General features: G+C 48.6%; 1 protein-coding gene across 3 annotated transcripts in view; it reads right to left on the bottom strand.

Moving 5' to 3' along the window:
* Nucleotides 1-26,370, bottom strand: part of STK10 (serine/threonine kinase 10) — an 82,923-nt gene that overhangs the window by 12,363 nt on the left and 44,190 nt on the right. For 2 of the 3 annotated variants that reach the window (XM_006138128.3, XM_075900253.1), the window contains exons 3-10: nt 20,835-20,883; nt 17,426-17,575; nt 14,866-14,938; nt 13,790-13,984; nt 13,588-13,669; nt 10,185-10,319; nt 7,717-8,286; nt 1,961-2,091 (exon numbers count right to left, since the gene is read on the bottom strand). In XM_006138128.3, the coding sequence (XP_006138190.2) occupies nt 1,961-2,091; nt 7,717-8,286; nt 10,185-10,319; nt 13,588-13,669; nt 13,790-13,984; nt 14,866-14,938; nt 17,426-17,575; nt 20,835-20,883 (1,385 nt within the window). Of the gene's footprint in view, nt 1-1,960; nt 2,092-7,716; nt 8,287-10,184; nt 10,320-13,587; nt 13,670-13,789; nt 13,985-14,865; nt 14,939-17,425; nt 17,576-20,834; nt 20,884-21,385; nt 21,581-26,370 lie in introns of those variants that run through there. The other variant, XM_075900254.1, reaches the window with a different exon arrangement.

Genomic DNA, 26,370 nt, shown 5'->3' with positions numbered 1-26,370 from the left:
AAGAAGAGGGCACAAGGTTGGCTTTCAGCCATCTTTGCATTCCCTGTGAAGACCTGCCTTGGCTTTCAGTGCACGTTTGAAGCAGCCTCAAGACTGCTCCAACTTAGGGTAAATTTCCCATGGCCCTTGGGAAACAGACTTGCTAAAAAGTCTTGTGGGAAAAGGGATAGCTTAGGCTTGTCATTAAGCAAAGGATATCCTCAGGGGGCTCTCCAGAGCAGTATTGAGGGACTTTGTAACAAAGAATCAGGCCCCAGGATTTTTGTAAGCCTTTCATTTCACTGTCACCACCAATAATAAACAGAATAAGCCAGAAGCAGCACTCTCTCCTCCCGCTAAAATCCGAGAAGCCTGACGGCTACAAAAACGTAATGCAATCAGAGCTTTCAAGGGCCTGTACATAGAATCATAGAACTGGAAGAGACCCTGAAAGACCATCAAGTCCAGTCCCCTCCCCATGGCAGGACTGGACCCCTGTGGTAAGTAGGCCAATGGTGGGAATATAGGAGTTGCTATAGAGAACTTTTTTTCTGGGTGTCTGTTTGGTGAGTCTTGCCCACATGCTCAGGGTTCAGCTGATCGCCATATTTGGGGTCAGGAAGGAATTTTCCTCCAGGGTAGATTGGCAGAGGCCCTGGAGGTTTTTTTGCCTTCCGCTGTAGCATGGGGCACGGGTCACTTGTGGGAGGATTCTCTGCATCTTGGGGTCTTTGAACCATCGTTTCAAGGACTTCAATATCTGAGATATAGGCGAGAGGATTATTCTAGCAGTGGGTGGGTGAGATTCTGTGGCCTGCATTGTGCAGGGGGTCAGAATAGATGTTCATAATGGTCCCTTCTGACCTTAAAGTCTATGAGGACCAAGCACTGTCTAGATCATCCTTCATAGATCTCTAGCCAACCTGCTCTTAAATATCTCCATGCTGAACACTAAGTGATCATCTGAGTTTTACAGCTTCTTAGTTGTTCCGTTAGTAAAAGTGTATCTGACCAAACAAAAGCCAAGGCACAAAAGCACCCTGAGAAGTTTTCTTAGTTTATTTTAGATGCGTTAATGTGCTGACGCTGACAGCTCTGGAAATGGAAGTAAGTTTAGCCATACAAGGGCGCTTGCCAAGACAGAGGTAGAACAAGTTTCCCCTACAGAGTGTCATTGGTAAGCCTCAGCACTGAATGCATGGCTGCAAGAGGGTAGCTCAACACCAAGGCCCAGGCCTTAGCCTCTACGGGGATTGCCACTGAGTGAGGCGATTTGCACACTGTGGATAGTAGAGATAACTAATTAAACGAATTTGACAACTGGTTAAAGATTATGTTTAGCAGGTTAACTGGGGGGGGGCGTGAAGAAATTCCAGGGGAGGCACAAGGCAACCCAGCCTCCCCCCCCAATCAAGTTTTGCTGCCCCACTCAGTCCCTTTTTTTTCCTCAACAAGTTTTGCTGCTTTTTTCGGGGGGGGGGGGGGGGGGGAGGGCGGGGCCATGAGGGTTTTTTAAAAAAAATCAAGAAGGGGGGGGTGTGATGCCAAAAAATTTGGGAACCACTGGGTTAACGGATTAAAAGTGGAGACATGCGGGCGGGGGGGATGGGGGGGGGGAAGAGGGGAGCTGTTCCAGCACAGCTGGATAAGGGGGAGGGGGCTGGAGCGGCCTCCATGCTGGAGACAAGGACTTCTTCGGCCAGCCAGAGCAGCCCCTGCCTGGGACGTACCACCCAGGCTGGGCCCTACAGGGCTGGAGCAGCCCCCTGACCATGACAGGTGGAGAGCTGTTCCAGCCCCTACTGCTTCACCATTCACATCACCTTTGTGAGCTGGGCCGTTTCCATTAACACTCCGCTACCCCATCGAGAACAGAGGCCACGGCTGGGTACGTGCTCAGGTGAAAGTCTGTCCCGTCACTAGTCCTGGGAGCTAGCCAAGCCAACCCTCCCAAATTCCCAGTGACCAATTTCCAACTTGCCTGAGGAATCTCATCTCTTCGTCTTTCTTCTCATCCTCGCTGATGATCTTGGAGGTGGTCACGCTTACTTCCACACCGTCCACCACAAACTTCCGGGTTCGCTTCAGTGTCTTGTTGTGCATCCGGGAGTCCTAACAGGCAGCAGGGGAGAAGGGAAACAGCCAAGGGAGGCGGTGACATGAAATTCTAGGTGACAGTTTAATGCGTTCTAGGAGCTGGGGCTTTGCCAGTGGCCTCTGACAGCTAAGCACTGTGGTCAGAGAGCTCAAAAGGATTCCATTAGCATTTTTAATGAAAAACATCCGCCTCCCAACAGCAGAGAGAGAACTCCCTCCCTCAGCTCTATGCAAACTGCTCTGCCTCATGTACCCTGCAAACCCACACTGTGCGCTCCTCTACAGTTAAACTGAAATACTGGGATCACATGAGCACAGTCAGCATCCTCCATACAAAAGCTTTGCTCAAAAACAGAAGCAATTCAACAGCTGAAGAACTCTCTCCTCCATACCTACCCTTATAAACAGCTGATGTTTGTATCAGACTAAGGTGTAAACTTTTAACAGTGAGAGTAATCAGCCACTGGAACAATTTGCCAAGGGAGATGGTGGATTCTCCACCATTCAGAATTTTTACATCAAGATTGGATGGATTCCTGGAAGATCTGCTCTAGGAATTATTTTTCAGTAGTTCTTTGGCCTGTGTTATAACAGGAGGTTCAACTAGATGATCATAGTGGTTCTTTCTGGCCTCAGACTCTATGAATGCAGGAATCCACAGGTATGACGTGTCACCTTTCCCTTTGGAAGCAGGTGACAGCTGAAAATGTCTATACTGCAATCACATCTAGACTGCACTTAGAGATCTGCAGCTGGGCTCTGCCAGCTGACTCTGGCTTGTAGGGCTCAGTCTGTAGGGCTGCTTAATTACAGTGGAGATGTCTGGCTCAAGCTGAAGCTCAAGGTCTGGGAGCCTCCTACCTTCCAGGGCCCTAGAGCCATCTTTGACAATTCAACAGCCCATTAGTCCGAGCCTGCTGGCATGGGCCAGCCACAGGTTTTAACTGCTGCCTAGACATATCCTGAGGTGCTGCAGCTCCCAGTAAACACAACAGAAGCTGTGGATCAGACTTCATCTTCTGAATCAGAATTTGGGTCCCTATATTACTAGAAAATTGCTAATCACCAGCAGCTCTGAGCTGCTTACAGGAAAGGAACAGACAAGCGCCTCACTTTGACTAGGACACGTAAGGAAAAGCGTTTTCGTGCTCTCATTCAGTGGTGCAGCAGGCTGTGGCTGCCATCTGTTCTCATGTCTTACCACCTGCACAGCATACAAACTCCTGCTCTAAGACGGAATTATTAGTTTCCTCAACGGCATTTTTATGGCACTCGGCACTGTATGCACCCGAGTGCTTTCCAGAGATTAGTGAGTTTATTTTCACAATACTCCAGAGAGGCATTATGGCCTAGTGGATAGAACACTGAAGTTGAACTCAAGACCTGGGTTTTAAGTCTTGTCTCTGCCATTGGCTTGTTGGATGACCATGGGCAAGTCACATTACCTCTTTGTGCTTCAGTTTCCCCACCTGTAAAGTGGGAATAATGATACTCCTGTGTAAAGCTCTTTGAGATCTACTGACAAGTGTGTTCTGCAAGTACCAATCATCATCATCACCATCATCTCATTCTGCAGATGGAGAACTGAGACAGAAATTAAGGTCAAGTGTACACTAATTTTAGGTGTCTATCCTGAGATGTGAGGCCCTGATTTTTCAGTGTATTTAGTTTTCTATGTCCAGAGCACAACTCTTACTGACTTCATTTGTCCCTGAGTGTATTCAGCCCTCAGAGTAACATGCTGGGCACTCAGAAAAGGAGGAACACGCAGTAAATGGCACCATGAAAAGCTCAGTTTAACACAAACTACGCAGCAGGGGCAGAATCCAATTCTGCAGATATTTAATGACAGCAGAGGAATGCTGAGATTCAGGTTCTGTTCTAGGTTTTGAATGGGAGTGTACTCCTCTACTGGTCACAGACCTTTCTGTCCCTATTAACTTGTGTTTTTATCCCCATCCCCCCTCCACAATCGCCAGGTTCCTTGTTCTAGTCTCCTTGCCCAGCCAGTCCCTAATTTCATGATCAAACACCAACCATTTTTGTTAAAGTTTCCAAAAAGATTCAGTCCAAGGCAGCATGGGAAATTCCTAGCCAAAATGGTTTATGTTTGGCAAGGAGACATAAGCAGCTAAAACCAAGGTCTTAAGTGCTGGGCCACCTCGACTTTAGGTGTCTTTACAGTGCAGATAAAGGCATCCACCCAGAGTCATCTGCACAGGTTTAGGGATACTGGCTTAATTCACAGCTCACATTATCTCAATGCAACTTTCCACAGACAAGCCCTTAGCCCTGTATGATTCAGTGCAATGTACACGGGGCTCCATCTAGCAACTGCATGTGTAAGTGTGGAGAGATCATCTGGAGAATGATGAGAAGGCAGTAAAGACCCCTTTGTCCCTCAGCTGCCCCCAACATCTGCACAGTACATGAAATAAACAGACAAGCACAGTCACTTCCCCGAATGTAAACGGGAGCCCCCTGGAAATCCTAAAGCATGCCAGAAACATCTGCAGAGCAGAGTCCAGCTGAGCCCTTCCCCACAGTCCAGTCAGGAGGAAGGGAATTTAATACACAGACCTCCATCCAGAAGGGCTGAAAATGTGTAAGGGGCGGGGGGGATGGGGGGCTCAGCTCTTCTCAGTTGGGGCATATGGAGGAAGTCTGTGCCTGGGCTTTGCTTTCACTTGAAAATTTTAAGAGAGAGCCACTAAAAGACACTTGCACTCGGTTTCGTAACAGGCCAAAAAGGGAACGTTCTACATGAGTTTGTGGCAAAATGCCCCCTAAGATTTAGAAACCAATAGGGAATTCTGCCATTACAAGTGATGGACAGCACAGGCCAGGAGATCGGATCAAAGGGTGGGAGCTAGAAATGCTGGAGCCCTAACTTGGGCTTAGACACGGATCTGTCAAATCACTTCTCCTTAAGTATATGGGCTGGATTTTACAGATTAGGATAATGATACCACCCTACTTCGTGGGACTATGGCAAAAAAATAATATTCAAACAGTGCTCTGAATGGGCCATAGGCTATATAGCTAGTGAGTTGGGGAAAGCAGCACAACACTTCAGATTTAATTCATTTCCTGAATTAGCACCAGAATCCCAAACATAGGGTATGAAAGACAAATATCAGAACCTACTGTCCTGGGGACCTTTCAGATAGTGTTACTGCTCCTAACAAGTACAGGATGGGATCCAAAGTTCTCCACTGGGGTGCGTCTACACTACACTGTTATTTCGAGATAACTAGCATTATTTCACAATAACAATGTGAGCGTTCACATTGCCATTCCATTATTTTGAAATTATTTCAAAGTAATGGGCGGCTTATTCTGAAATCTGTAAGCCTCATTCTATGAGGAACACCACCTATTCCAAAATAGCTATTTCAAAATAAGGTGTGTGTAGATGCTCCATTGCTCCTATTTTGAAATAGCCCCCCAGCAGGGCAATTTCGAAGTCATTCCTCCCCGGTGCCTCCTGGGGCTCTAAATCAAGATAGCACATCTACATTAGAGAAGCCTGCCTCAGACTCATTTTGAGGCTTCCCTGCAGCATAGATGTGCTATGTCGAAATAAGCGAGCAATGCAGATGTATCCTAGAACTAGACATTCTCAATTTTATTCTAAGGGTGCTACAGTTAGAGTCACATTAAACTACAACCCAAAAGTACCTCGAGTTGCTTCTTGCTCCCTACAACCATCCCCCTACCCTCCCACCAGAAAAGCAGCTAGGGAGAAGGATTAACACACGTGATAGGTTCTTGGCTGGCCTCTGGAAATGGATCATTTATCACAGGGAGACTGAAGAGAAGGGATGAGACTGCTACCCGCAAGTGCCTCCACTAGCAGAGCTGTGGGCGCCAGGGGAAGGTGCTAATTAACTTCTCTCCTAGCAGGAATGCAGAGTTGGAGGAGGAATTTTATTAGGAACACTATTTGGGCATGTTTCTACACCTGGAAGCCATCACTTGCACAGACAACTGGACAAAGATCTTGTGCAATACAGTAATGCCTCATTTAACACGTGCCTGCTTAACACGTTTTCATGACAGCACGATTTTTTTTTTAGGGAACGTTTTTTGAATTACACGACCGTCCCTGGAATAACACGATTTCCCCAGCAGGCCCATTGCGCGAGGCCTCCCCGCAAAGCGGCAGAGGGTTCGCCACTCGCTGCGCTGTTCCCCGGCAACCCCTCCTCGCTGGACGCAGTGCAGGTCCCGGCAGTCCTGTCACAGGGGCATACTCCCAACCCAATCCTCCTCCCCTCTCTTCCCCTTCCCTCCCCCAGAGCCAAACACCTCCCCTCCCTGCTGTAACCCCATACCCTCTCTCCCCCAACCTTATGTCCCGGTCCCCAACAGACACTACCACTTGAAATGCAACCCCCACCTTTTCCATTATTTTCAATAGGAAAATTGACCCCGCATAACACTATTTCACTTAACACGATCATTTTCTGAAACATATCTATAGTGTTAAATGAGGAATTACTGTAACACGTCTGCAGCTCCCCAAGTTACACAGCATCTTGCTTCTTCCCGGGCTCAGCAAATAAAGTCATTTCATTTACTTTGCTTCCTTGAACAAAGTAATACCTGGTGACCTCTCAACGCTCAGCTTTGGGATTGTCCTCACCTGCATGCATAAAAGTCAGGACTGCTGGAAGATCTTAGTGCAAAGAGCTGTTTAACCTTTGACACAAGCTAGAATAGACCCATTAAGTATTTGAGAAATCGCAAGCTATCGCTGTCCAAAGCGGACACCAAATGAAGCTGTCTATCAGTGTGCAAGAGAAATAGGCTAATCAGCACTGTACAAAGGTGCAATTTAATGATTTTGTTTTTCAGGCTGGGACTTGCTCACAGACTCTGTCAGGTCCCCGCAAGGGAGAAGGCTGGACAAGTTATGTCAGCTTCAGGTTTCCCACTGATTTACAAAAGACTATAATTAGTTGCAGAATGTAAAACTTTAACTAGATTTCACTGGCCTGGAAACTGCAACTGGAAAGGAAAAGCCAGTAGCAACACTGAGAAAGTACAAGATTAAAGGGTGTAGCAGTCAGGCTAATGCCCCATGCCACAGACTAATAATCACCACACACCAAACAACCTCTGCTTCCAGGCATATTATCTGCCCTTAAACAAAGCTACTCCCCGCCTATGGGGTTGGTGATCATTTCAAACTATTGCTGGAAGATTTGGATGCAGAACAGAATTATTTTGTGGTTTGACATCCGTTAGTGTCACTTGCCTGGAATCTGGGTGCTTCGATGAGTTTATGTCATTGCTTCTGCTGGGATAATAATTTGCTGATTCTTTCACTGCAGTGTTCAGCAGTTAAACTCAAAGCAAAAGTAAATTCTGGCACTATTCACCCTTATCTACCCTCACTCATCACCAGGCAACCTGGATCCTCCATTAACACCATACACTGACAACTTCCTTTTTCCTTCCATGGCAAAATCACCATCACTGTCATGAGGGAAAAAACCCAACATTTGTCAGGTGCTTCAGGAAAGGAGGCTGTTTGGAAGGAGTCAGGGAAAGCTAATAGTCTCCATGTTGAGTTCCATCTACCAGATTAAAATCACCTTTTAATCTTTGATGAATAACCAACCCCAACCTTACCTTCAGAGACAGCGAGCCACTCTCCCTGCTAAGGGACAGAGAGGTGGTGAGATCCATGCTTTCCGAAGCAGAAGTGCTGCCAGAATCAGAATCCCGCTTGGACCGACTGCTGGCCAACTGAAGAAAAGAATCCAAATTCCCATTGGCAAGTTTTTCCCTGGCAGCATTTTCCAGGTGGCTGCTCTCAGGCCAGTTCCCAATGCTCTTATGCTCTTTATTCACTGACTCCAGCTTCTTGCTTTCATTGCGTTTCTCCTTCACTGGATTAACCTTATCCTCCTCTAGCAGTGCAGAGTGGCGGTTGGGGACCGGCTCTTCCTGGGTGCCAGGGGCAATTCTGCCACAGTCTATCCCAGATGACTCGGAGCTGCTTGTAGTTTTCATGGAGTTCTCGCTGCTGATACCTTCATCTGAGAATCTGTCTGTGTCTCTGTCTACAGTCTTCTTGGCCTGCCCCACAGGCAATGTGGGTCCATTCATCTCCAGCGGGGAGGGGGATTCTGGAGGTTTCTCTCCCTCAAAACTCAACTGGCTCACCTCCGAAGGGTCTCGCTTATGAGTCCCGGGGGGCTGACAGGACAGAGAAAAGAAGACAGGACAGGACTGAAGCACACGCAGGCAGAGTGAAACTTGGATCACAAATAAGGAGACCCCACTGAATACCCCAGCAACACAAGATCAGTGGGTATTTCCTACTCAAGTGGCTTACACTCCAGTAACTTTCCTGGGGGCAGCTGTGATTGTGGAGGAGAAATGGACAAAGCCCAGTGTGTTTAGCTGAGTTTTGCTCTTGCCTGGTTGTGCAATCCTGGCAGTGCAGCTTTGGTTCTTTCCCAAGATACCATGCTCAGCCCAGACTGCTGTGCTCTCTTCCCTTGGCCATCACCGGGGTTTAATAGCTCCTTTTCTGGCCATCACCGGGGTTTTAATAGCTCCTTTTCTGGAACTGGGTCCAGAGTGACCATGCTATGGAGTTCAAGTCCCTCTTGGATCAGGAAAATCCTGATATTCCATTGGCACCTCCCCCCAATGGTCCTGGGGAAGCCACATTCTGGGCTGCTCCTGAGAGCCTTTAACCAGTGGCAGGCAACCCTTGGCCTGCATGTGGCCCACTGGAGTTCCACTTGCAGCCTGTGTGCCCCATACTTCCTACACCTTCCTCTCCCTCCCCGCCCCAGCACTCCCAAAGCGCCCTGAATCCACTGATTCATGCTCTGTCCTCGCACTTCCCTCTTCTTCCGAGCTTGAATGCCACAAATCAGCTGTTTATGGCTGTTCAAGTTCTGAGGGGGGAGGGGGAGGTGGGAGGAGCAGGGACGGAACACAAATCATTGGATTCATGGTGCTCCAAACGTGCTGGGAGGGAGGTGAAGGAATAGGAAGTGCGCGGCTCCAATGGCCCACTGAAACAGAGAAGGGCTAGTCATGCAGCCCAATCTCTAGTCTTGGTTGCCCATCGCTGACTTCGACACTGGCACTGGGGGCAGCTCTGCCAGCCCAGCCTGGAGCTGCTGGTTATGTTTTTCTCTGCCACTTTGCTGCATTTTTCTGTCTCCACTTCTCCCTTGTGCTGTCTAGTTCCTTGCTCCCTAGGCCATGCCGTGCCTTGCTCACCATCTTCCTGAACAGCACTGGACCACTTCAGATGCACTGGCCAAGGGGAGAAGGGGCAGGGAGAGCCTGGCACTCACCTTTCTGCCCTTACACATGGCAATGAAGTCATGGTCCCCCACATGCCCTCCCCACATCCCATGAGGTAGTAGGAGATGTAGAAGTGCAAAGGGAGTGCACAGAGAACTCCCAGGCCTAGAATACTTGCTGCTGAGTCAGCAAACTGGTCTGGGTATTTTAGCCTTTGTTTGGAGGCACACTGCCATTTGCCATCCGCTCTGCGCTCCTCAGGGCGACGCGTCACCAGGAACCAGCAGCGCCCCCCAGCAGCACGTTGCCAGCTGGAACCCAGAGCTGCCAATAAGCTTGTGCCAGGACAATGGTCGAGTCAGCAACACCTTGATCCCAGAGCAACCAGCTGCTGCTTCAGCTACCACTAGCCCAAGAGCACAACACAACTGGCCCTGCCCTGATGGCAGGGGTCAGCAGAGAGAAACTCCTTCCTGGAGCTTGAGGCAAGCTAGCTAGCCAGCCTGCAATAGTGCTGCTGTCCTGCTGAATGCCTGGCATTACCAGCAGCAGCAACTGTGGGTTCCTCCTCTGAAGGGAAAGCTTGGCATCCCTCCAGCGGCATTATTTTCCAGGACCCTCTCCCACCACCTTCCTGTCCACCCGACCGGACTTAGCAAGGCGGCAGCCTTTCCTCAAGAGGAGTCTGAGGCAGCGATGGATAGAAGTCGTCATTGCTTTAAATCCTACAGCAACTTTGGCCTGCAGCTCTTCCTGCCTTCACCTTTACAGGACCCACGCCCCCTCCCCGCCACAGAACTAGGAGCAGGGGAGAGAACAAGACTTACAGATACAAGTTCCGATGATTCATCCTCTTCTCCTTCCTCTCGATTGTCTTCGATTTCTTCCATCACTTCAGCCTTTGCCTCCGCCACGAGCTCACGCAGAGCTCGGTTGCTGGTGACCTTGTTAATGAAGGAATGCTGAAAACCCAATCACACGTGTTAGACTCCTACCTGGGCTCATTGGTTGACCCGCTCAGTTACATGCATCCCCCCCACCCCGCTGCCTCTGTATCAGAGGGGAAGGGAGATGCTGGTGTGCATGGGGAGCCGGTTTATAAGCTGGCTCCCTGCACATGCCGGTTCCCATGGAGCCGCCTGCCCCACCCCCACTGCTGCCTCTGATACAGAGGTAACAGTGTGGTGGGGGGAGGGGGACGCTAGCCAGTGCTGGCAGGGAATCAGGCTTTTTTGAGTAATCGCTGAAAAATTCAGTGGCTACACATTTACACAAATAACAGCATTTTAATGTCCCTAGTACTGGCTCCCACAGAGCCACCACCTCCTCTCCCCCCCTTCCCCCCCGTTACTGCAGCAGCTGTGCCGGGGGGAGGGGCGCGCGGGGGGGCAGATTCACGGGAGTCGGTGCTTGCAGGGAGCTGCCTCCCTTCCATGTGTAACACTGAAATTTTCAGTGGTTACAGATTTACAAAAAACACACAACACAACACAAAACCAAAACACTTTTTTACATCCCTGCTTGGGACTGAATGCCCAGATCTCTCCGATATGAGCATGGTGTGGCTCTCAGCTGAAGGTGAGTGGCAGCTCTAAGAGCTACATGTGTAAACAGAGTGGAAGGATGCGTAATTGAAACTGCAGGCAATACACACAGAGCGCGCATGTGTACTAAGCTTCATAAAGCAGCTAGGGTGTCCGCCGGTTTCCAAAGTGTATTGTATACTTCCTGTTATTGAGTAAGGTAAACACACCCCTAGTCAAACTTTCCTGGGTGGCAAACCACAGGCGAGAGCACTCTGTCCTCCACTCAGAGTTATGAGGCCAGAACGATCAATGTCCCAGATCAGATGCTGATTTAAAGAGGCACATTACATGCCAAATGAAATGCTCAAACAAAACCATGTGACTGACCACTATATAGAGCAGGGTTGGGCAAAACATGGCCCACAGGCCACATTCAGCCCACCACACTGCTTGATCCTGGCAGGGATGCAGCGGGGAGCCTCAGGCAGGCTCCTTGCCTGCCCCACACACAGCTCAGAAAAGCAGCTGCTGGGTCCTGTTTGTCTTTGAACAGCTGTGAGCCCAAGGGCAGGGGGAGAAGAGGTTTTGCACACTGCCCCCCCCCCCTCAGCACAGTGAAGCACCCCTCCTCCCACCCCTGCACCAGCTGCAGGGGGCATGTGGGTCTGAATAGCTGTGAGCCTGAGGGGTGGACAGGCAAGGAGCCTGCTGGGCTGCTGGCCAGGAGCCACCCAATTACATAGCCTGCCTCTGGCACCACAGTACCTCCCTCCCCTGAACTCTGCCCCCTCAACCCACATAACCCAAACCCGCTCCCAGACCTTGTACTCCAATCTCCTGCCTCAGGTCACAACCAAAACTCCCGCACTGCACCTTAGTCTCCTGCCCCAGGTCACAACTTCCTCCTTCACCCAAACTCCATCCCAGACCCTGCACTTCCTCCATTAACATCATGGAAGAGTGAAGCCCCTGACCACTTTCCAAATTCTTGGAGTGTCGTCCCCTCCCCCCCCCATCAAAAATTACATTAGAGTGTAAAGCATGAAGAAGATACACCAGCACTGTATGCGAGTTATTCAGAGCACTCAAATAGGCAGTTAAAAGCATTTAACATCTTATGTTTTTGAAGGGTAAGGGTGGGGATGTGACTTGCACTTCAAATGGCAACTGCCATCTTGGCATAACTAGGAAATCAAAGCCCATCCCAGCTCCATTGGAGCCACAGCTTTTTCGCTTGCTTCAGTGGTAACAGGATTAGCATTCTTTCGAACGCTGTAGTGCCCAAAACGCAGTAGGTACTTTCCAAGCAGAAGAGGAGATTCTCTTTTAGATTGTGTCTGCCCTGAAGTACACAGACTGGGGAGGGGATGCCAAGAGACGTACAACATTGATCATTAGACTTCACTATGGATAGTCCATACTAGGGATGTCAATGTGTAGTCAACTAAATGATTAACTGATATACCTGGGCTTATTGGTTAATCCTATTGACTACACACACTCCCCCTCCCCTTGTTTAAAGAGGCTGCAAGGAGGGCAGGGTAGCTGGTACCTCTGCGAAGCCAGCTGCCCCACCTCTCCCCCCCGCTACCTCCCACAGTGCCTGGGGGGAGCCAATTTAAAGGCCAGCTCCCCATGAGCTGCTACCTATATCAGAGGTAGGGGAAGCTGCTGCTGCCAAGCAGCCTCCTTCCGCGGCGGGCCTGGGCTCACGAAGGACAGAGGCTGCTTCCGCCCTGTGCTGCAGACAGCAGCACGGGGAGGCAGGGGGCTCCCTGGGAGTGGGGCCAGGAGCACACAGGCTGTCGGCCCCACCCCCGGGGACTATCGAATAGTCCTGTGATCACTAAAATTTGATGAAGTAACATGATTATTCAATTAACCGACATCTAACATCCCTAGTCCATACAAAAGGCCAAGAAGTCAGAAAGTGACAGATTAAGATGGTCTGTGTAACCTTAACACAGAATCTTGTGTGTCTAGTGGACTTCCATGGTGTAGACAATCAAATGCCATTTCTTCCCCAGGATTCTACAGCCATTCTGGGCTAGGGTGTGAACTCTCCAGTTGCTGATCAGCCCCAGGCTCTGGTCGATGGTATTTAAGCAGTCAGGTTATTTTCCTTTTACAGTTTATGGCAGAAGCTTCTCCCTGGACAAATGTCCCCAACTTAGGTCACCTGGCAACCATTACTGAACCATTTCCCCACCTCCAGACATTCAGGTGGGGAGATAGTCTTGTGGAAAGCTAGCCCCACAGGCACTGCATAAAGAAGTCAGTAGTGGAGACTAAACAATTAGCAACATCTACCCAAATATTGCAAACATCACATCTACTCTTTGCTGAACTCTTGCTATGAAGGACCCCCAAGCATTACTCCTAAATGACGGTCTGTTGCACAAGTGTGCAGGGCATTCTGGATGTATCAGAGAATTTGTCTAGACATAGCCTTTCAATAAGCAGACAAAAATGTTCACAGCTCAGTCTGCCTGTAAGAGTGTTACCAGCACAGCAAGACATCCCAGAGAAGTACAAGTGAACTAGAAAACTGGGGAGGATCAGTAAGTTTTTGCTTCAGATGAGGTTTGGGAGATACACAAATTACTTAGACACGTGGTGTGCTTAGAAGATTCCAAGACAAGGTTAGCACTCGACACAAAAGGCCAGTCTGAGGGGTTCAGCTCCCTTGAGGACAGCTGCGTACCTCCAGCAGCTGTGCCGCACTTGGCCGAGTCTCAGGGTTCTTATCAAGAGCTGTCTTCAGGAAGTCTCTGAACTCTGGAGACCTGAAAACATATAATAATTGGCAAGCAGCTCCCTGGAGGACATTTGCATTGCACAAACAGCTGAGCCCAGCATCACTGGGAAGCCACAGCAAAGAGCTTCCGTGCTCTTTGTCTTCTTACCATTTAGAAGGGCAGTTGAGTGTGGGAGGGTCAGACTTGGCAATCTTCAGCAGGACTCTCATGGGGTTCAGTTCATGGTGGGGGGGCTCTATCTGAGCCATTTCTATCAGCGTTATTCCCAGGGACCAGATGTCGGCCTTGTAGTCATAGGGAGTGTCCTTCATAGTTTCACACATCACTACCTCAGGGGCCATCCTGCAAGGGAGCACACAAGGGGAAGCGGGAAATGTCTGCGGCATCCTGCTACCAACACAAGCACGTTTTCAAGAGGAGACTGGCTGCACACAAGTCCAATGAGTCAGTACTCAAACCATGTCATTGATCTGCAGCATGGCACCTTCACCCAAAGCAGGACCTCCTAGCAAGCTAATGGGGAACAGCAGCTTTCCTGAGGTTTGAAAAGACCCTTATTTCCCTTCTCCTCCCCCATTCCCAGATCAGCTGAGACAGCCTAGGCAGTTTGTGAAAACCTCCAAGGCAGACACATCTGGCACAGATGCTGCTTCAGACAATAAATTAATGCTCACTGATCCCACTCCTTCAGCAAAGAGGTGATTTAGAGATTACATTCCTGGAGTGAGTTGTGGCCTCCATGCACATGGAGCTGCTTCAAAAAAACATTCCACCATATGTGGTGGGGGAGAAAGAAGATTCCTCCCCCACCACATATGGTGGTGTCCCAGATTCCACCTACTTCCAAGTTGCAGGAATTGCATTGGGTTGGAGGGAGAGGTGTCATTCCAACAGAGAAGTATTCCTGTTCCTCTCCAGCTGCCCCAACACACTTCATGCTGTTCCTTTATGATACGCACAGTTGGTGAGTCTCTTGAAAGCAGAAGATACTGGACTTGTATTTTAGTTATTTTTTATTAAAATTATAGAATGGTGTTAAAATCCTCCTACCGACGCTTGATAAGGCAAAATAGTTAAATGGACCCTAAGTACATCACATCCTTGTCCTAGCAAGATGTTACAATCTAGATTTCCAGTCTGATACCCAAAAGGTGCTAAGAATGCACAGTTCTCTGGGAATTCACCTTTCAAAAGAAGGCTGCTTAACAAGCTAGTTTACTTACCAGTAAGGGGTCCCGATGAAGGAATCTCGTCTCTGCAAAGTTTTCATGTTTTTGGCAGACACACCGAAGTCAGCTGCAAATAAATCGATCATGTTAGATGCTCTAAAAAAAACCCAAAAGGCTTTTCAGAACTGTACAAGCAAAGCTCTATGCAGTATGAATATACATCCTCTCTAGACTAAATACTAGGAATTAAATGAACCTACGAGGATGAATTCCTTCCAACCATGAGACCCTAAAATGTTTCTCTAGGTTAATGGAACTCTTTGCAAGACATGAAAGAACAGACACTCCATGCAAGGTCATTTGCCAAGTCTCTTAGAGGCACAATTTGTTAACAAGAAGTCTTAATTTTGAGACATCAATAAAGCAAAGAATATAAAATTACCTCCTTTCCCTTTCTCCCAATCCCATAAATGGCAATTGAGTGACATGAGTCACCTCCTTCCTGGGTAACAGGAAATGCTCTCCGCCTGCTACTGAAGAAACACTTTAGCCTGCACTAACCAACTCAATAAGACTCCTTCAAGCAACTTCATACTCTGCTGCCCCTAAGCCCCTAACTGCCAGAAGCTGGGAGTGGATGATGGGAATGGAGGGATAAAATGCCCTATTCTGTTCATTCCCTCTGACGCACCTGGACTGGCTAGTGTTGGAAGCTGGGATAGGTAGCCCACTGGTCTGACCCAGTGTTTGTCCAGTCCCATGGCTCAGACAGTGGTGGAAAAAACCCCAGCTGCCTCCTGTGCACTTGGGACTTCACACTTGCTGCTCCTCCTCCCTTCCTCATTCCCTCCCTCCCAGCACTTTCAGAGGAGCTGCAGATTGCCTGACTTGCGCTCTGTCCCCACTTCTCCCTCACCCTCCCAGAGCAGGAATGCCACAAATCAGATGGGAGGGAGGGGGAAGAGCAGGTTAGTGAAGGCTCTGGTGTGAGAGAGGCACATGGGGGAGGGGAACAGATGGGGCCAGGTCTAAGGGGCCACAGGTGGAAGGTGAAAGAGGGCCACTCATGCAGTCCACCTATCATTCCCGGTTGCCCCTCCCTGCTCTAAGAGATCATCAGTTTTTGTCTTATTCCAGCCCAGCCCCACCTCTGTGGTTCTTATTTTCTTTGGAAGATTCCTTCCTCCATCCCATGATCTATCCCTTAAAGGAGAACATAGAAAGGCCAAATGACTCTCAGCTGCAGATTGAATGTGGCTCAAGCCACTGAAGTTTTAAATGGGCACCTGTTGCCTGTTCACTGGTTCCCATGTGATGAACTGGACCATGTTGCAGTTCTGTTCCCAGATAAGTCATAAAAGCCATTTCCCCTCCACCTCCCATCACTACCAACACCATTATCCCTGCTGACAGCCTCAAGAGAGGCCTCTGTACAGTACGGGTTGGGCTGCACAGCCTGAATTGACTCTCCTTCCTAGGAAGTAGAGGGAGGTCATCTCAATTCAGTCTCCCAGCACGTTGGCAAAGCACTCTCAAGGGAAGCTTGCCCTGCTGTGTGCCAGGCCTGCTCTGTGGCTACAGGAATTAGTGCAATCTCCAGCACTTCCAGTCTGGCACCTCATTCCAGCACGGATATTCTCCTGGGAAAGGGGAGACCATGCAATACTGCTCTGTACAAGTTTCACACCCAATACTGGGGCATTCCTGTAAGGTGTGAAACTGACACAGGGCAATTCAATTAACAGAAGACTGCCCGGGCAGGAGACACACACCCTAAACATAATGCAGCCCTAGTCCTTTCCCTGTTGCGACCAGGACTGCAGAACAGCAAGAACATCTAGAACCTTTTAGGCATGGGTTGGCACCACGGGGCTGGAGAATTCATAACACACAATCCAAAGCCCGCTGCCTGACCCCGAGTGACTGTTCAGCAAGTCAGCGTGTGACACCCCTGCTGAAGGTGCTCAAGTGGAAGCCCTAGTGAAGCAATTTCCTGAAGGATGAGCAAGCCAGACCAACACACCCTCTCTGCAGGAAGTCCTGTTACATGGGAGCTGATGGGAAAGAGAGAGACATGCTCCCCTTCCTCATTTCCAGCTCTCATTTGCTCAGCTGCCAAACCTGAGCTTCAGATTAAGGAAAATCTACAGGACAGCATGTTTCTAACATGGAGTTGCAGTCATGGCATGCTGTAGGCAGCTGGCATGGCTCATGCAGCACCCTTTGTAATTCCTTCCAACAGTCTTCCTTTCATTCCAGTCTTCTGCCCCAGGAGTGGGTAGAAACCTTCCCCAGCATCTTTACTTCCAGCAGGCATTAAGTAGACTCAGATAAAGCATGCTGGCTAGTTTCACAGCTGCCCTACTCACGCTGGAGAGATATTTTGCCTTTGAAACAAAACTTCAGGCTGACTTTTTCAGACGTACCAACCACCAAGGCTTCTTACCACGTGGCTTGTAAGAGACTGTGAGCAGTTGCTAAGAGTTTATTGCAATAGAGTCACAAGTACAGTCAAGCTGCTCTGAGGAGACTGACTTGCCACCAATTCAGAATTAGCCACCTAGCAAACATGTACCCAGCTTCTCGCTCTGCAGCGCCCCAACTACTCGCTCACCGAGTTTAATATCTCCATCCTGGGTCAGAAGTACATTGCCTGCCTTTAAGTCACGGTGGATGATCTTTTTACTGTGAAGGTAGACAAGAGCCTCCAACATCTGGCGGCAAATCACTTGAATCTGGGGTTCCGTCAGACCTCGATCCAACTCTGTGGAGAGACAGAAGTTAAACCAAGAGGGGAGTAGAGAGGGTTCACTTGAGCAACAGAGGCTGCCTCTGTATGGCCACTATACATCTGAGACGCCCACACAAATCTGAGAAAGTCAATTCCCTAAGCTCACAGCCCAATAGTCCCATCTGCTTTCAGAGCTGGTGCTCTACTGAACCTTCTCCCCAGTGCACATTTTTTAGCGAGACTTTCTGGTTACAGGCTCATTCTTTGTGGAAAGCATCACTCTCTGAATCTGAACAGAGAGGGTCTAGTTTCCCTCCTTGAGGGCTGGACAAATGTATTCACCACTGGGACACCATGGAGAGAATAGGCCTGAAATCTAATGGCAGGAAACACCAGAATCTTCATTAAGATACTGATTTGCACACCAAGGCCCGGGGACTGGCATCAGTAGGACTGGGAAGAGGCGCAGGGAGAAACATGCACGGAGTGGTGCCAGGCCCAGTAATCAGTCACGTGCATAATTCACACACATCCGTTGGCCCAACTGTAATTCCAGCTGCCTTCTATTTCTGCAGCTCATGGGGATGCCCAAGCTGCAGAGTTCTGCTCCTTCACACTCTACCCCACCCCAAAGGCTCCACCTCTGCAAACCATCTATCTCCACATGGTTGAGCCCTCAGTCCCTCTCCCGACCCAGCCTCCTTGTATTAAATCTTCCCTCTCCACCCAAGGCTTAGTAAAACTGGACAATCCGGGGACCAGCAAATCCAGGTAGCTGGAACAGATGCATGTGTTTTCCAGGCAGCTAGAATAGCCTATTGTACATTAAAGGAGGACTGAAAGAAACTTACGTTATGTAGGACAGCCAGTCATTCAAAGCCAAGGAACTTAAACGCAGACCCAGAGAAAAGATGCTGGCTCAGCTGTTTTGTTTTCCTCCTTTTTCTGCCTCCCTCTTTCCTTCAGTAACTCAAAGCTGATATTTGCAGTGACTCTCAGCTGAGAGCATGGCCAAACAAGGCTTTCCACTGTACATCTGTTCAGGAGCAGGCTATCAAGCCGAAGACAAAACTTAAATGGCCATGATTTCCCCTCCTCTCTTGTTTTCCAGATCAGCTCTGCTGTTAACTTAGAAACTTAGACTCTCTTGGGACTCATTTACTAACATGGGCAGCAGGCTCTCTGGATCCCCAGGCATCTATTTAATATAGCCTGATCCTGGCAACAATGGAACTGGCTTGTATGCCAGGCCAGTCAGGAGTTCATAATACCAGTTTCCTCCCTCCTCCATTTGAAACCAAATCCTCTGCAAGGCTGGCTGTCTCCGAAACAGGAGATACCAGGCCTGACGAGATAGGAGTCTAGTGCCTCAAGAGACTTAGCATCCATGATTTCCTGTCCTGCTGGGACCCACCATTCAGCTGGAAAACTCGACCATAACAAATCTACACTACAGCCCCAGTCCCACGAGTGCAGATACACAACAGAGAGTGCATCATCCCTTCTCAAGCAGGGGCCCTCATCTCCGAACCTGGGTGCCAGGCTACCATGGACAGTACAGCAGATTTGGACACCACAGCAGAACACTGCAGTTCTTTAGACAAGGTTCCTAATTTAAGCACAGGGTTCCAATTTGTAGAGCCCCTCCCAAATCCACAGATATCCATGGGTATCTGCATCTGTGGATGTGGCTCATTTTTGCAGATGCAGATGTGGCTGCAGATACAACATTCTGTATCCGTGCAGGGCTCTACTGATTTGTAAACTGGGAACTGAAAGCAACGTGCCTGGGCTGAGCACACTTTTGCAGGAGAAAACAGTCAGATTTTCATGACCTCCGGGAAAAATCACCCTGGGGAAAGTGACGGAAGCGGCAGTTGTGACCTTGTCCCACAGTCTCCAGATGAGCAGAGACCAGGAGCACTGTTCTCCAGCTGAGGCAGAAGGGGCCTTTTTTCAACAGAGACTATCTTCACGTAGGCTAGTACAGTGCCCAACACAATGGGGCTGTAATGCCATTTGGGGCGGCTGGGTACAGCTGCAGCTCTAGCCAGATCAATACGCTCCATGGCAATCAAAGGCCTTGGAGGAGTCAAAATGGTGGTTTTGTGGCATTAATGTAAGTCTCAGTCTACCCTAATGTTATTGGTTTCAATGGATTAGTGATGATAGGGATGGAAACAGATTTGTTGAGCCTCAGTGTCAGTAATGCCCAGATTAACAGCTGGTGGGCTTTCCTTAGGAGCATCATGTGATCCAGCACCCCTAACAAACCTCCTCCAGCAGAAAGGCACCCATCCCTCTAAAAATCACCAAAACAAGGAGCAGGCCTGTGGCACCTTAAAGACTAACAGTTATTGGGATACAAGCTTTCGTGGGCAACAGCCCACTTCGTCAGATGCACAAACGCCTATGCCCAAATCAGAGGTCTCCAACCTTTACACACCCAAGATCACTTTTTAAATGACACAACAAGCCAAGATCTACTGCCCCGCCCCTTCCTTGAGGAGGGGAGCCCCAGTGCGCTCCTCCTTTCCCCTCTCCTCTCTTCCCCTCCCCCCCGAAACCCCAGCACACGTCTTCCTCAGGGACTCCTACCTCCTCCTGGCACGCCACAGACCTGGAAGAGGGGAGCAGGCAGCGCACTTCCGGAAACCCCGGAAGTGGCGCGCAGCTGCCAGACTTCCCTCCACCCCGCAGGAAGCTGGCACTACCTCCATTTTCGGAGGCAGGTAGTGGGGTTTCTTGGGGGTGGAGGGAATTGGGGGACCTCAAACACCTCACGATCGACTAGTCAGTGACCATGGGCCCAAATAAATCGGTTAGTCTTTAAGGTGACAACATGGCTACCCCTCTAGTACTTTTAAAAAAAAAAAAAAAAAAAAAAAAAAAAAAAAAAAACCACACACCAACCTGGTTCCCATGCCTTGCCAAGACTGAACAATCTACAGGCCATGCAGCAAAATGCCTCAAGTTGCTAGGAAGATGCCCAGAAATTGCCATAACTCAATATTTAACCTTACTCTGCACGCAGACTATGGAAGAGAATCAGAGGCTCCATGGTTAATGCTACAGCAGGGTTTCTATTTAGAGTTACACAGAAAACGATGACACGGTGCCCTACAAAAGCCAGGCAAAAAGCCACAGGGTGGTGGTGGTGATGTCAAGTCTGCTTTTAAGGAGCACAGGAACATGACATGGAGAGGGGGCGCCCTACATTCCCAGGGGCGCCGATTCCTCACTCTCCAACATGTTCCTAGTGAAAGTAAGGATATTGATTTGATGCACTTACCTAGCATGACAGCATCCACTGCCCCACCAGGGCAAAACTCAATCATGATCTAGCAAAACAAAGAGAAAGGGGTTACAATCAGTTAAACAGATCTGAAACCTGTATCCGAGTATAGCCCACAAGTCAGGGAAAAGGGAGCCAAAGGGCTTGTATTGGTCCCCACCTTGCTCCTGACACAAATAAGGCTAGCTCTTGGTAACACTGCACATCTCAGGTTTATTCACCACTCTCGCAGCAGCACAGAGATACTCAGGGGCTTGTTAGCCAGCTTCATTCCTGATCCTACACAACCGCAAGTTCTGCATGTGCCGTGTGCTGCTGGAGTGAGAGATCTCACAAGCCATCACGGGGCAGAATCCACATGGTACTATGTTGTTCCCGACAAAAGGTGCATGCACACAGCGCGCCTCCCTCTAAGAACTTCCCTGAAGTCCCCACAGCCCACAATCTGAGGAAGCGACACAGAGCTTTACTTGGCGACAGTGAACAGGAAGTTCTCTTATTATTAGACTGAAATACATGGGAATCAAAGCTAGCCTAGACCCTCATACCTGGAGGCCCATCTGGAGCAGCCTTAAGGTTTCAGTTCTGTCTTCATGTTTGTTTACAGCTTTTGACTGCAGCTGGAAGAAGGGACTTTTCCGGGACTGTGGACTTGCCAACAGGAAGAAATAGCCATCATAGCAGAGAGCTGACGTGTTTGGAATTACTATGTAACTTTTTTTTTTTTTTTTTTTTTAAAGGGCTTTTACATTTGGTTTTGCTTGCTCCATAATTAGCAGAAGCGACAAGGAGTCCTGTGGCACCTTATAGACTAACAGATGTATTGGAGCATAAGCTTTTGTGGGCAGAGACCCACTTCGTCAGATGCATGACCAAGTGGGTCTCTGCCCACGAAAGCTTATGCTCCAATACATCTGTTAGTCTATAAGGTGCCACTGGACTCCTTGTCGCTTTTGCAGATCCAGACTAACATGGCTACCTCTCTGATATAAAATCAAGAGACAGATGCTAATTATGTATGTGACTTGAGAAAAAAAAACACATTTCAGTTCAGAGCTGTTGTCATCCTCTGCAAAGTCTTCGTTACATAGTAAATCCTCCACAGTGAGAGTATCGGCTGGTATCCCAGCATCCTCCTTGCACTTCCTCACCGGCCTTCAAGGTGGAGTCTTAGAAAGTTGGTGGATCCTTCTACATTGCTCAAGGATATGAAAAAGTCATACCCCTAGAGACATAGTTAAGTCGACCTAAGCCCCAGTGTAGACAGCACTGAGTTGCTGAAAGAATCCTATCCTTGATCTAGCTACTGCCTCTTGGAAGAGGTGGTTTTACTCCAGCGATGGAAGAACCCCTTTCTGTCACTGCCATGTTTCTAGCATAATAGCAGTCACTGTGGCTTCATAATTAATCTGCTGGGATAATCCCCGCTGAAGAACCAGGCCCTGCCCCCAACTGCTCTGTGGGGTGAAAGAAGACAAACCTCTCTCAAAGCTGCAGGCAGGCTAGCTCTCCTTGTGCTGCAGATGGTGCTTGTGGAAAGTGCCAGCAGAAGCCATGTGGATACCCTATTGCCATGCAGGATGCTAAGAGGCTTTCCAAACTGACTGGCAAACACTAATATGATTGCACTCTGACTAGTGATTTATTCTTCACTGTGAGGAACAAAAACCTCTACTTAGCAAGATTAGGCACAATAACTGATTAGTGAAGTTTGAGATTACAGTGCTAGAGGATCACGCAGCTGCCTGCACCCTTCAGGAGATCCCAGGCAAAGAGACTGCAGCATCTTTGGAGACTAGGCTGAATCAAATAAGGCCGCTTTGCTGTGCGTTAGAAGGGGAAATCACATCCAGGTTGGTGAGTCCAAAATTTGGGCCACCCAAGCCCATTGGCACTGGTCTGCAGGCTGCCTGGATTCCACTAGGGATGTTAAATTTCGATTAATCGAATAATCGATGGGATTTCCATCGACTATTCATTTAGTCGATAAGGACTCCAGCATTCTGTCTTTGTAATGTACAAGAGCCCCAGCAGGGGCTTTTATGTATTTAAAAAACTGAAACGCTGTGGGGAACCTGGGGCCAGCAGGGAGTCTCATTGACCCCAGGCTCCACACAGGCACTTCTACTTTGAAATGTACAAGAGCCCCATTGGGGGGGGAGGGAGGGCAGGGGAAGAAAACAGCTTTTGAGCCGGCTCCCTCCAGCACTTCTCTCTTTTCCTCCTTCTTGCTACCTTTGTGACAGAGCAGCAAGGGGGGAAGCAACTAGTCAATTACATCCCCAATTTCCACATCCCTGCCTCCCACCCCCATCCAGCTCAATGAGGTGGCTTCAAGCTAAGGATGTTAAGTAACTGTTAACCGACTAGTCGAGTAGTCAATGGAATTTCCATCGACTACTCAACTAGTTGATAGGGACTTCTACATTCCTCCTTTGAAATGCACAAGAGCCCCCACTGACATTGAGACCGCCACGTGCAGCCTGGGGCCAAGCGGGAAGTCCCCCTGACAGTGTGCTTTCTGTGAAACGCACAAGAGTCTGCAGCAGGGGCTCTTGTGCATTTCAAAGAGGCAGCACAGCAGGGAGCCCAGAGTCAGCAGGGGACTCAGAGTCTCTGTGCTGTGCTGGCACTTTGAAATGCCACGTGGAGCTGGGGTCAGCCGTGGGTTCCGCCAGCATTTCCCTAGAACCCAGGGTCAGCTGCAACTGAAATGCTGCACTGAAGCCTGGGATCGAGAGTCCTCAGCTATGCAGCCTTGCCACTTTGAAGTATTCCCTCCCCCCCCTTTGCTGCCTCTATCTGACGGGCAGCGGAGGGGGGGAAAGGGAGGGGAGAGAGGGCAACTGACTAGTCCATAACATCCCTACTTCAAGCACCTTCCTTTGAAAAGAGCAGCTTTGCACCAACAGCCCTGCTCCTGCTTTCGGGGCAGCCTAGCGCCCACAGTTTGCATTCACTGCACTCAGGAGCTGCACCACCTCCCTGTGCCCCCACCAAAACCTTTACTGCTAAATGAGGTTCCTCTTAATGCCCCCTCCCTGCACACTCTATCCTCACATGCACCAGCTGCCTATGCATTCATGCAACACAAGTGGACTCAGGAGAGCAGAGTCTGTTTTTGAACTTTCAGGGGCTGAACTAGGGGTATGGGAAAATACCTTGTACCATAAAACCACACTGATGGTATCTCTTCATGTCCCACTGCCATACAGGGGAGTAAGGGCCAGTGATTACTTTGAGGACAATGACCAAATAAGCTAAGTCCTCTTGTAGAGGAGCCAAGCATTTCACGCTGTATGGAGCCAAGCATTTCACACTGAGGCAGTACTAATCCACACCACTTTGGGGAACAACGCTCTTGCAGTTATAAAGCACAAGATGGGGACTCAGGAGGTTGGGGTTTAATTCCCAGCTTTTCAAATGAGACACTGTGCAACTTGGGCCATCACATCCCACTCCTTTTGCCTCAGACTGCACAGGTATGTGCTGGAAAGAACGCTTTCTGGTTTCCAAGATGGCATGAGGTATAATTCCATTGGTCTCTACAATGCTTTGATCTCCTCAGACTGAAGGTGTTATAGAACAGTGTTTCTCAACCTTTTTTATATAAAGTACCCCTTTAAAAATTATAAGTACCCCCCGTGCCTACAGTTTTCAGACAAATTATGAAATTTTTGGGTGTAAAAAGTAAAAAAATAATAAAGCTCTGTAAAACACAAACATTCAGTTTTCTCCAAGTTTCAGTTGTGTTGACGTAGCCCCCAGACTTCTATCGAGTATCCCTAAGGGTATTCGTACCACTGGTTGAGAAACACTGTTATAGAACATAACAGCCATGATGGATCAGACTACAGGTCTCCCTAGCCCAGTGTCCTGTCTGATAGTTGCCAATGGCAGGTACCCAGAGGAAACGAACAGAACAGGTAATCAAGTCCAATCCCCTCTGTGGCCCATTCCCAGATTCCGACAAAACAGAGGCAAGGGACACCATTCTTGCTAATAGCCATTGGTGGACCTACCCGCCATGAATTTATCTAGCTTCTTTTTTTGAACCCTCTTATTCCTTGGCCTATATAACATCCTCTAGCATAGACTTCCACACATTGAATGAGCATTGTGTGAAGAAATACTTGCTTTTGTTTTGAACCTGCTGCCTATAACTTTCATTTGGTGACCCCTAGCTCTTTTGGTACAAAAAGGAGTAAATGCTTCCCTACTGACTTTCTCCACTCCAGATCTCGGTCATCTCCTCCTCCCTACCCCCCCAATCAGCGCTTTCAAGCTTAAACATACCATTCATAGTAACCTCTCCTCATACAGAATCTACTCCATCCTCCTAAGCATTTGTGTTACTCTTTTTTGAACTACAGAAAGCCGGGGTACAGCTGTGCACCTTACAATCATTTTACATAGAGCCAGCTAGTATTCAGTGGTGACCAAGGAAATTACACGGGACAAAATGAGAGCTCCAAAGTACCTGCTTCAGGAGTAGACAAGTTAGTCTGTGGACTCCCAGTGAGAAGCCACCAACATGCTTTCTGCTCTGTGCCACAAGATTCTAGCCACAAGCAAGCCTCTATGGTTCCTGGTTTGGGAGCATCCCTGTTTACTTTTGCACTTCGAATTCTCTGAAGCTGTAAACAGCAGAGGGCAGAGCTCAAAGACGAGATGAGTGATGTTAAACTGGTTCCCAGACCACCTTCCTACAGTGTTACATCCCTGTCTGAATCATTTAAGATCAAAATACTCTAAAGCATCCTCCCTTGAAGGTGAGTGTCAGAGAGCCAGTCAGCTGATTTAGATGGGAAGTGTCATGGGGGGGAGGGAACGGAGGTAGAAGGAGGGGGGAGATGCAGCTCCCCAAAGTTACTTGGAGATAGTACAGTGAGTAACTGTTGTTCTATAGCTTTGGCCTAGAAAGATTAAGAATTTGTATGGGGAAGGGGGGTGGGAATGAACCTAGCTCTGTTTGGATCAATATTTGATGTGTTTGACCTTTGCAAAACTTCATTTTGGTTTACAATATGAGAAGGGGAGAAGGCAGAGAAAGCCAGGAAAGTTAATACATCTGAAACACCACAAAGAGGCTGAGCAGAGAGAGAGGAGTGTGTGGAGGAAGAGAGCCAGAAAATAGGAATCTGTAAAGTTTATATATATATTAATAAATAATAAAATAATAATAAAATAATAATAATAATAATAATAATAATAATAATAATAATAATAATAATACACACACACACACACTCACCCAGGCAAAGATGCTAACAAATAGCTAAATGTTGGGGCCTAAACATCTAGAAAGTAGTTGCACCCCATTTATCCCTGAAAGCCAAGTTTAAACAGTCCAACTCTCAGTCCCAAATACATGAAGTCCAGTGACCTGAGTTCATCTTTTAGTGCTGGTCACATTATCCCACACATTCCAGCCCGCAGAACGCAGTGTTGCAAAGCACACAAACACGCACACGCACACGCACACGCACTCTCTGGGGCCAGTCTGACACAAATAAAAACCCACGCATCATCA

Source organism: Pelodiscus sinensis, chromosome 17 (assembly GCF_049634645.1).
Source record: "Pelodiscus sinensis isolate JC-2024 chromosome 17, ASM4963464v1, whole genome shotgun sequence".
In the NCBI taxonomy this organism is placed as follows: domain Eukaryota; kingdom Metazoa; phylum Chordata; order Testudines; family Trionychidae; genus Pelodiscus; species Pelodiscus sinensis.
Note: the sequence above shows the minus strand (reverse complement) of the source record. Positions and strands in the feature narration are given on the sequence as shown.